Source organism: Sarcophilus harrisii, chromosome 5, assembly GCF_902635505.1.
Source record: "Sarcophilus harrisii chromosome 5, mSarHar1.11, whole genome shotgun sequence".
Lineage (NCBI taxonomy): Eukaryota > Metazoa > Chordata > Mammalia > Dasyuromorphia > Dasyuridae > Sarcophilus > Sarcophilus harrisii.
In genome coordinates, this window is record NC_045430.1 from 232614562 (window position 1) to 232626741 (window position 12180).

Sequence of the window (12180 nt, forward strand, 5' to 3'; positions counted from 1 at the left end):
CAAATTACTTGACTTATCTCTTCTTCAATTCCCTCATGTATAAAATGCAGTTGTTGTGAGAATAAAATGAGATATTTTCAAAGATTTTTTGGTAAACTTTTATAAAACATATCATTATTATGATTATTATTATTATTGTGGCATAGAGACAGAGGATTTTGAAACACTGTTAAACCTAATCTTACATAGTTTGTCTTTTAGTTACTCATTTCAATTTAGTTTAAAGTTCAGCTTCAGGGAGTATATCCAATTATGAATGCTATGTAAAAAGAAAAACATTAACAAAAATATTTAAAATAATGCAAATAATCTTACTGGTAATGTTTCCAACTTTTCTTTGCAATAAATAATGTCAGCTTTTGGTTTTAGACAAATTTCTTGATTTTATATGAAAGGAAAAGTAATTTTGATTCTTATGAATACTTTAAGTGGATGTCTTTTCAAAAATAAAAACATTAATTGCAAAAAAAAAAAAATGTAAGAGCTATTATGAAGAAGGAAATGACAAGATTTGGCAAATGATTCCAATGTGGGGGTGAAAAAATGTGAGGAATAGAGGCTAAAGTGGAGGTTACAATTCTGGGAGAATAAAGTAATTATGGATGACCTGGGTTGATACTAAAAGATAATGAGTTCCTATTCAACAGAAAAATCAACCACAATTCCAAAGGACTAATGATAAAATATAATATTCACCTAATATATAGAGAAGCGATAGATTCAAGAGTCCAAACAAGCATTTTTTTTTTCTTTTTCTGGACACAGTTAAAGCAGGAAGGCACTGTGCATACTGACACAATGTATTTGTAATCAATTTTGTTTTTCTTGCCTTCTCACTGAGTAAAGGTTGGGGAGGAAAGAAGAAGAATCTGAAAATAAAACTGAATAAAAAAAAAGTTCTGCCTAAAGGTGTGTTGAGTTTCAGATATTTCCATTTCAGTTTCAAACAGCGAAAAGAACTCAGGAGATAGGATAAGAACAACTATATTGATCTGAGCAGAAATACATATGTAAACCAAATGAAATGCTAATAATTACAACTCAGGGGAGTCATCAAGATACAGAGAGAAGAGGATGCAGGACTGAGTTTAAGGACATACCTGCAATCAGGCAGTATAATGTAAATGAGCCAGAAAAGGATAGTGAAAAAAAAATAGCCAGAACAGTATGAAAAGAAAACCCAGAAAGGAAAATAACTCCATGAGAAAAATGTGCCCTAAAAGAGTCAAATGCAACAGAAAGATCAAGAAAGATGAGGTTTAAAACCAAAATCAAATCCACCAGAGATGAAAATTAAGAGATCATTGGCAACTTTGCACATAAGACTTCTGAGAGGAGTTTGGATGAGGGAGATGAGAACAATACTAAGAGGTTGAGGGGGCTCTAAGATCTAGTGATGTTTGTTTAAGGATGTGGGAAACTGAGCAGAACTGAAGGCAACATGGATGAAACCATGAAAATACAAACAGATGGGAGATTAGAGTGAAAGATGATTTGGGGGGGAAGAGATAATTATCTGGAGAAGAAAAAATGAGGATCAAAGAGGTTTGGTTTTGGCAAAGAGGGCCAACTACAGTATTAGAAAGTAAAGGAGGAGAAAGTGAAGAACGATGTCAAGGTGCCATAGACTGCAAAGAAAGGTAGAAGAAATTAAAGAGAATGACCTCAATATTCTTAATAAGTTAAGGGATAAAATCCTCAACTAGGAATAGGAATTGGATAGTGGGAGGCCTAAAGAAAGAAGAAAAGGTTCAGAAAAACTTCCTTGGGAATTGAGATAAGCAATCAATTAGGAACAATAACTGGTGTGATGGCCCAGTTAAAAATGTATTAACATGAATTTATATTATATCCAATCAGCACAGTTGCTTAACTTCCAACAGGTTAAAAAGAAAAAAAGTGGATAAATAGAAATAATCCAGGACTTAGTCTGAGAAAGAATGAGCAGCAAAAAGACTGAAGAGCCAGGGACTCAAAAGTCAAGAATGCTATAGAGTTTAATTAAATTAATATAGAGTTAAAAGCAATTCTTATCTTCAAGTAACACATTTTATTGATCCATCAAAAACAGATGTTATAAGAAGTCTATGCTTAGGTATATTTAAAAACCTTAATAACTATAAATTGTCAGCACCTTTGCAATGTATTTCTAAATTTATTCTTTTCCTTACAAATAATTTATGATAAAATGCAAAATTGACTTTGTTTATCAAAATGCAAAATGAAAGACATTTTTAGACATGGACAATGTGTGAATTTGCTTTGCTTAACTATGAACATTTAGTACAAGAATTCTGTTTTGTTTCTTTTTTTTAAGATTGGGGTGAGAATGCAGAAGATAAGAAAATAATGCTTGTTACTGAAAATTGGGGGGAAAATGTATGTTTTCAAGTGTATGTGGTAAAGGGGAAAAAGGAAAATGAAAGTAGATAAGATCTTTAAGTAAAGATATTAATAGCTTGAGATTCAGTGAGCTCAAAAACTCTTGAGTCAGAGACATACTTCAGAGATTTTAGACCAGATAAAAATATGGTTCCCTTCAGAATAGATGAAATTCTTTATCTAAATGTTGTCCACAGAAAAGTCAAACTTTTAAATCAAGGACCTAATAAGCACTTTACAATTCTAAAATCAAAAGTTATTAAATTGCTACCAAAAATTATAAACAATTCATATAACTATATATACTGTACCTTATTATAACGATCATGTGGAACAGACTGCAGTACAATAGGTTCCATTGTGGAAACGTTGGCAAACTGAACCTCAGGAATATACAGGGCACAAACAACATGAGCCCAACCTTAAAAAAAAAGAAAAACAAAAAACTTTTAACCCTGGTATGCCAGGAAAAGGTTAATGCTGCAAGTAAAACCACTAATTTTCAATTTATAACTTTTGCTTTTCATCACCTTCATTAAGGAATGTATCCCACCCTTTAAAATAAAAATCATTTGTTTGTTTTGGGAGAGGGAAATAGTTAACACCATCCACTGAATCTGAAAATACGGGCAATATTAAACAACCTGAAGTCAAATTCTGCAAAGAAAGAAGGTACATTTTTTCATCTCTCTTTGGGGGTCAACAATCATCCTAATTAGTGTTTAGTTTCAGGAGGTTTTGGTCTTTCTATGTACACTGTTGCTTACATTGTGTACACTCTCTGGTTCCATCTACTTCTCTCTATATCAGTTAATATAAAGTTTTCCATTACTTCTCTGAACATTTAATATTCATAATTTCTTATGATTCAGTAATATTCTGTTGTAATGCAGTAACAAAATTTGCTTATTCTTCAATTGTTAGGAATTTACTTGGCATCTAATTCTTTGCTATGAATATTTCATTAAATATAGGACAATTTTAATTCTCTTTGAGATATCTAGCATATATAACTAGCAGTGAGTTCTCTGGGTCAAAGATATGAAAACTTTGTTAGCTTTCTTAATTTAATTGCAAATTTCTTTCTGTAATGGCTGGACTATTTCACAACTTCCCAAAAAGTTTAGTAATAAGTCTATCTTTCCATAACCAATCCAATATTGACAATTTCTATTTTAAGTTATTATCTTTGTCAACTTCCAGATTTTAGGCTATTTCATGGACTTATTATTAATGACTTAAAATAATCTTTCATATGGTCAATAGCTGGCAATTCTTCTTTTGAGAAATGTCTATCATTTGACCACTTGTTCTTTTGGATATGCCTCTTACTTAGTCTTATATATTTGTGTTAGTTATCTGTATGTCATCAGATGTTTCATAAGAAGATTTTCCCCAATTGAAAATGTCTCTTAAATTTGTAATGATATTATTAGTATAAAAGCCTCTTAATTTCATGTAATCAAATCTATGTTGTCTTTTATAATAAACCATTAATTACCGAACCCCAATACTAAAAACTATAAACATTTCAAAAATGAATGCCTGTGACTACATCCAATAATGATAATGGTGACAGTGACTAGCAGTTACATATCATCTTAAGATTTCCACAGTGCTTTACAACAATAATTTATATTACATTGTTTTAAGGTCAGCAAAGCACTTTACAATATTATGTCATTTTATATTCACAACAATTCTAGGAGATAAGTGCTATTATTATCATCATCTGCCTTTTACAGATAAGGAAATAGAAACAAAGAAAAAATATATAACTTAAAATTTTAAATTAAAAAAATTAAGTGACAACTAAAGACACACAGCTAATGAATATCAGAGGCTGGATTTGCACTCAGGCCTTCCTGACTTCAGGTCTGGTGTTTTACATATTATATGTGTTTTATATATTATATACTTAGATGACTAATCACTGGATAAAGAATAATAAACTACTGATGACATTTCCAAACCCACTCTATTAGGATGAAAAACAACTCTTAGCATATTATACTTTTGCATACAATATGTACCTTTGAAGAGAGTGAGATGAAGTGATAAAAGTATGTATGTATCGCTTCCAAGCCACCCTCCAAGAGGGATTCCACATTATTTGGCTACTCTCCCACTAGCCACTGCTTTATACAGTAATATAATAATAGTGATACAGGTAATTAGGCACATCACAAAAAAATGGGTTTGGTAAAGAGAATAATATAACACCTCCTCAATGAATGGGGAGTATAAAAATAATTAAATGAAATATAAAAATAGTTACTCCAAAGTGCCATATTCTCAACTGAACCCTTCAGCTTATATTTGGACTGGTATGGTACATAGTTTTTCCTACTAAGGAGTATCCCATCAGCTGTGGCCCCAGACAACATAAGTTAGTGATACTCCATCTCAGCAAATAACTACTACTACTATAATATTAAAAAATAATTTGGGTAACATTTTCCCTCATTGTCCATCCTTACCCATCCTACCTTCAAAGTTAATGCACATATAACAGTCTTTATTAACGTTAACCTTCCACAAGATGGAAAAGGCCATGTATTTTGGGGTAGTCACAAGACAGAACATCTATCATTTATCAGGAGCAAAGTAAAGGGAAGAACTATCTAGGGAAAAAATGACTTTTACTGAATTCTAGGGAACTCTAAAGATCCTCACAAATTTTGAGATATAAAAGAATATCCCCAAAATACACAAAATTCAAAGCTTGAGAATATTTGGATTGCTGGCAGATTCTCCAAATACACCACTATATCAGCAAAGAGTGATAGTTTTGTTTCTACTTCAATTTCTCTTTTTTCTCTTCTTGCTCCAGCTAGCATTTCTAGTACAATACTTAAAAAGATACTGATAAGGGACATCCTTGATTTGCAGTTTCATGTACAATTATCTTCTATTGTGCTGTGTCATAGAAATGTTTGCTTTATTTCATTATTTCTTTATAGATACTTTATAGTTACTGGTCTTAAATAAATATTACTAATCAACTTAAGGAATGTTCCATGAATTTCCATGTTTTGCAGTGTTCTGTAATAGTGTTGCATTTCATAAAAGTTTTTTTATATTTACTAAGATAATCATATGATTTTTATGTTATTGAGGTGGTCAATTATGGTGATAGTTTTCCTAAAATTGAACCACCCCACATTCCTAATATAAAAATACTACTTGGTCATAGTGGTCACATGCATGATCCTTGTGATATACTGTTTTAATCTGCTTGCAAATGTTTTATTTAATTTTTTTAAATCAAGATTCATCAGACAAACTGACCTATACTTTTCTTTCTCAGTTTTTGTTCTTCCAGTTTTAGGTCATGAAAGGAATTTGGTAGGATTTCTTCTTTTCCCTATTTTTCCAAATAGTTTTTATTGCATTCAAAATTGTTCTTTAAATATTTGGTAGAATTCACTTATAAATCCATTTGGCCTGGGAATTTTTTCTTAGGGAGCTCATTGATGGCTTGTTCCATTTCTTTTCCACATTCTATTTCTTGTTACTCTTGAACAATTTCTATTTTTGCAAATGTTTGTCCACTTCACTTAGTGAGATTTATTGGCATATAATTGAGCAAGACAGCACCTAATAATTGCCTTAATTTCCTCTTCATTGGTGGAGAATTCATCCTTTTTATTTTTGATACTGCTAATCTTGTTTTTTTTTTTCTTTTTAACATCAAATTAGCCAACAATTTATCTATTTTATTGTGTCCTCTCCCCTCCTACAAAAATCAGCAGCTATTTTTTAATTTTATTTATTATTGCCTACTTTCTTTTTTATTTCCAATCTTATCAACTGGATTGCTTGATTTTTCCTTTTTTATTTTCAAGATTTCCAATTTACTGTCTAGTTGGAGATTTTTAATATTTTCTTTTTTTAGTCTTTTTAAAATTTTAGCTATAGACCAATTCATTGATCTGCTCTTTATTTTATTGACATTAGTTTTTTAAAATGTAAATTCTTTCCTAAATAATACTTGGAAGCAACCTGTATAACTTTGATATGTGGGTCTCATTGAAATTAATGGTCACTTCTGTGATTTGTCCTTTTAATCTCTGTTCCCAGGACCCTTTATTTAATATAATGTTCATTATATTGTGGTGCGAAAAGGATGAATTTAATTTTTCTGCATTTGGTTATGACATTTTTATGCCCTAATTTATAGTCAATTTTTGTGAAGGTGCCAGTTGAGAAAAGAATATACTCTTCCATTCCCATACATTTTTCTCCAGAGGCCTATATCGTGACTAACTTTTTTAAAATGCTATCCATTTCCTTAACTTCTTTCTTGTTTATTTTATAGTTACACTTATCTAGGTTTGAAAAGGAAGAGATGAAATCCCCTACTCATATACTTTTAACTGTCTATTGTAACTAATTTAATTTTTCAAGGTATATAATTAAATATGTATATAATCACAATATTGTTAATTGAAAAATCTGCTTGCTGCATGTGCTTTGTGATTTTAATATCTGTCTCTGGATTATCTGTCATTCATCATTCATCTCAATTATATAAAATTTATGCCCCATTTCTCTGTAGTATAAAATAGATTTTTATATCCAAATGAATGAATAAGTTACTCCCTTCTTTGAGCCCATTCTAATGAGAATAAAATACAAAATTGACCAACCACCCATCTTTTTAAAAGCACTTTACCTGCTTTAAAATACATTTGTATTCTCTATGTATACTTCATCTAAGTGCCCTAATAATTATAAAAACCTTAGAAAATGTGGGTATCAGGTTCTCATGTAAGATTGCAAAACAATTTAGCTTGCTCAATCTCTTAGGATTTCTCTTCCATGTTTACCTTGTTATGCTTCTCGAGTCTTCTATTGAAGGTACATTTTCTATCTGCTCCAGTCTTTTCATCAGAAATGCTTTAAAGTTCCCTAATTTGTTAAGTATGAACCACCCAACACATTAACCGCCCCCCTCCCGCCCCCTCGAAGATTACAATTATAATTTTGTCAGGTGGGCGATTCTTGGTACTAATCCAAACTCCTTTGCCTTCCAGGACATATACACATAAATACATGCATATACATATATATGAATATATATGAATATATATATATATATTCAAGCCTTTGGATCCTTTAATGTTACAAGCTGCTAAATCTTGAGTGAACCTGAATGGCTCCATGATATTTAAAATGTTTCTTTTTTAGTTGCTTGCAATTTGACATGGGAGGTCTAGAATGTTAACAGTCCTGAGAGTATTCATTTTGAGAATGTCTACTTTTTCATTTTGTTTTATTACTTCTTGATGTCACAGGGAATATTAGTTTACTAACATTTGCTCAATTCTAAATTTTAAAGTACTAATTTCCTCAGTAAGCTTTTGCATCTCCTTTTCCATTTTACCAATTTTCTTTTCATTTTCTTTTCTTCGAGTGATCTTTTTTTTACCTCTTTTTCATTTTGGCTTTTTAAGTTCTCTTCAGTGAATTTTTGCGTCTTTTTTAAATTATTTGGACAATTCTAGTTTTTTAGGTGCCATTTTCTTCAGTATATTTTCTGCCTTTTTTATAAAACTACTCTTTTCATAATTTCCTTGCATCACTACTCTCATTTATGACTTTTCCCCCCAGTTTTCCTCTACCTCTTATTTGATTTTTAAAAATCCCTTTTGAGCTCTTTCAGTAATTGCTCCTAGGCTTGTTTCTAATTCATCTTTTTCCCTGATGCTTTTGCATGGAGCTCTTTTGACTCTGTTGCCTCTTTCTGAGTCTGTGTCTTTTATCTTCCCTGTCACCATAGTTATTATCTATGGTTAAACTTGAATTCTGCTCCCTCAATAGAGGGAATTTCAGGTTTTTCATGGTGCTGGTTCTGGTTTTCAGAGCTAGTCCTGGTAATCTGTTAAGTTTTCAGTTCTTCCAAGATGATACAACATAAGGAAAAGTGTGGTCCCTGATCTTCTGGACTTCACTCTGGTCTGTGAATGATCACAAGCACTCTTCTCCACACTGGAACTGTCACCAAGTTCCTTGGTGCAGAAATACTAATGTTCCTCTTCATCCTGAAAACATGACATGGAATTGTATAACAGCAATGCAACAGGGTCATGCTCCCAGTGACAGTAAAGGGTTCCTCGTAGTTTCATCTGTTGTCCAACATCTTTACTGCCTGTGGGCTAAGAGCTCCAAAAGCTGCCGTCATCACTTTTACTACAATCATACTTCAGGGCCTCCTTGCTATCTTGTGCAGGCCAAGCACCATCCTGGGGGGACCAACTTTTACTGGTCTAACTTTTGTCAACTTTTAATATTCCTAAAATGGGAAATTGTTTCACCCTGACCTGTTTCTTGTTCCTGCTGCTCCAGAATTTAAGATGAAGTTTTATTTTAAAGTTATTTGAAGGAAATTTGGAAAAGTTAAGGTGAGGTCTCGTCCTTAACTCTCCCATCTTGATTCTACCTACTCTTAGTGGGTGGGTTTCTTTGTCATCATATGATTTGGGAAGCATTTCAGGCTTTTGCTAGTGTATATATGGGGAACCTGGAAAGCCTTCCTCCTATTCAAGCAGCCATCTACACCAAACATGGTAACCAGTCCTTTAAACTGTCTCTTAAAATGTTTTGCAAAGAATTTTGATAAAATTACCAAAATTTCCTGAAACAATCACAAAATAAAAAATAAACTTCAGTCCCTGGTGATTGTTCAGTGATTCTTTCCTTAACTACTTAGTCTTATTCTATATCTTCACCTTTCTTCACTACAGAAGCTCCTCTCCACTAAGAATGGAAAAAAACAGTGATTTCTGCATATTTATAATGAAATATCAACTGTTTTTGTAAATAATTTTTCATCCTATCATTAGTGACCAAGGGAAAAAAAAATCCATTAGTTTTAGAATCAAAAGATATGCATGGTTCCCACAATTCCACTTGTTTGTTCCACCATATTATAAATAGGAATAATACTGGTTTTTATCTAGTATAAGGTTGTTTACCCATTTCTTCCAACCGTACATCACTACATAAATATAAATTACTACAACTTGCAATTTTCCCTATCATATCAATTTTTAAATGAATTAAATTCATTTAATTAAATAATTCATTAAAAATGAATAAAAAGAAAGGAGATACACAAGAAACAAGCAAAAAAGATCGACATTAAAAAAGTTAGTCATGTAAAGAAAAAAAGAATTGCTTAGTTGTAGGATGCCATGGCAAAACGCAATACAATATATCTCAACATAGTATATATATGAAAAAATATAAAACATCATGATTCAATTGAAATTATCTGAACACAAAGACAATACAAACACACTCACAACCTCACTCACCCCTAAGACAAACTTTGATGACTCTGTGATTACCAAGGAACCCTGAGAGACAGAAGAGCTTGGGCCAGGAGAGTCAAACCACTTCCAAAATCTCAAACATCACTTCCCCTGAAATTCAAATTAAAACATTTCCCATTTATACATCTCTCTGATATTCCTCTTTATTTGAGTAAAGCAAATAGTGATGTGTCCTGGGAGGAAAACCCTGGGCACTGAACCAAAAAAAGGAAGTTTAGAAATAAGTAGCAGTGAAATGGCTCAGGTCCCAAGAACAGATTCAAGGTCTCAGCTCCAACATCTAATACAGTCTGCAAAAGCATAAAAATTACTGAACTATCTGAATGACATGACCATGACAAAAGCCTAGACATTCTATTTCAAGAAAACTAAACAGATCTTTTAGAACCACAGAACAAAGCAGAAATAAAAAGAATCCATCAGTCAATCCTAGAATGAAACATTCCAGGAACATCACAACTAAAATCCAGAATTTCCAGGCCAAAAAAAAGAAATAAATGAAATAAAACTGGTGTAATTAGATGATTATACATCTTCTCCAATATCATTTCTACAGGTAAAATCATGTGGCTTTCTAAAGTTGAAAGCTAAGATTTTGTGCCAAGGACTTTTTTTCCCCAAGTCTGCAGGCACTACAGGACAGTGGAGGAGTACTGGAGAGGCTGCATCTCACAATGTATTCCAGGATGATGGAGATGGATACTGGTATGGAGATACTCATATTCCAAAGGCTCTTGAGTTGGGCTACCTCCATTAGGCTGAGAGGAGAGATAGTAGTCATGGGGTTAGTGTTTTTATTTATTTCTCTGTCACATGCTAACTTTTGTCTTTACCTAAGAGTACCTTACAAGCTTTCCTGTGGGGAGTAGCTGGTGAATATCGCTGAATCCTTCTACACAAGAGCAACTCCCTGGGACGATGTTTGTGAAATATGAGAAGCAAGACTATCACAATTTGGAAAGAGCTGCTATTCCCAAGGCTCTTTTGCTAGAGTAATGGTGACTTTGAGTTGATAGTTGCTTCTAAGGTGGGTGATAAGAGAGGTAGGACCAGGGGCTGGTTAGAAATAGATTTGGATTTCTGAAGACCTTATTAATTCATCACAAGGCCTTTCAGTTTGGGATCCTGGGCTGTCACCACTGGGGTCATGATAAGACATGGTTCTCAAGGTGGAGGTTGCAGTTTAATTTTCTAGCATACATGCTGTCTCCTATTTCTCCCTCAGGGTGCCTTGCTACTTCAACCAAAAAAAAATTACACCCTATTTACATCCATCGTGCACTTCTCTATTATTTACTGTCCTTTACATGACTCATAATCTTCAGAGAACATAGTATTCTAGTAAACTCAAAATAAAACTATGAATATTGAAAAGGCGAATTTTCCTTTTGGGAAAAAAACTAGCATCAGTCAAAGCATTGAAATTGTGGAGGAAGTTAGTTTCACGACATCACCAGGGTGTTGCTTTAACTTGCACATCAACTAAAGTGAGACAGTGTTGCACAGCCATAAGCCTATTCTTCCAGTGACTGAAGTCCAATGGCAAACCCAAAATCAAGTTGACTGGTGACAGCCTGATGCCATGGATGACCTCGGCATCTCTGACACCAGGCCAAGCTCTAAACACTTCAAAGCATATGCTTCCCCTTCCTTCATGGCTCCTAGGACAAACTTTTCTCATCTGCCCTTTTTGGGGAAGCAAAGGTGAGAAGGTACGTGGCAACGAGAAGGTACTCAGCTTACCCAGATGACAAGCTGGTAAATGTCCAAGGCCAGATTAATAGTTTCTTCTTCCTTACTTCGTCAGGCCTGGCTCTTATCCACTGCAGCACCTATCTGCCCAAATTAAGATCCCAAAGGGAGAAAAACACTGGGATCATGTGGATTTACAAAGGACTGCTATCTAACATTCAAAGAACAATTAATTTCAATGGCATCATCATTGTTGTCTGCACTTCTTTCTTAAAGAGGACCTATGACATCAGGCAGATGATATGTTGTCTTGCAGGTGAATTGCATTTAAGTGAGGCATATTTGTGCAAAGTCACTGTTCCTGCTCTCTCCTCCAGAAACATCAGAATCCAGAGATATGACATAGATCAGGACAATTGACGATGGCCAAGGATGTACTGGGAGAGAACCAGGCCTTTGTAAGCCAAGAATTTTCCGAGGTCTCAGGTCATGTGAGGCAACACCCGTTCCCCAATATTACATAAACTAACTACATAGGAAAGGAATTTAAATTCTTTCTGTGATACAAATGTGTTTTTAATAATTAAACCAAAAAAAAATCAAACTGATATAGATATAAATAAATGTATGTATGTACGTATAAGCCAATATCTCCAACAAGCAGATGCAAGCTACAGAATAACTTTATCATGCCCAAGTTAAGTTCCTATAAAAAAAAAAAATGCAATGTTGGCTCAATATTAGGGAAACTATCAACATAATAAGC

The 12180-nt window shown here is 33.2% G+C and overlaps 1 protein-coding gene across 4 annotated transcripts in view; it reads right to left on the minus strand.

The window, feature by feature from the left end:
* The window catches only part of MLLT10 (MLLT10 histone lysine methyltransferase DOT1L cofactor), a 205086-nt gene that overhangs the window by 143240 nt on the left and 49666 nt on the right, over positions 1-12180 (minus strand). For all 4 annotated transcript variants that reach the window (XM_031939880.1, XM_031939876.1, XM_031939879.1 and 1 more), the window contains exon 5: positions 2694-2803. In XM_031939880.1, coding sequence (XP_031795740.1) covers positions 2694-2803 — 110 coding nt within the window. The remainder of the gene's footprint in view (positions 1-2693; positions 2804-12180) is intronic.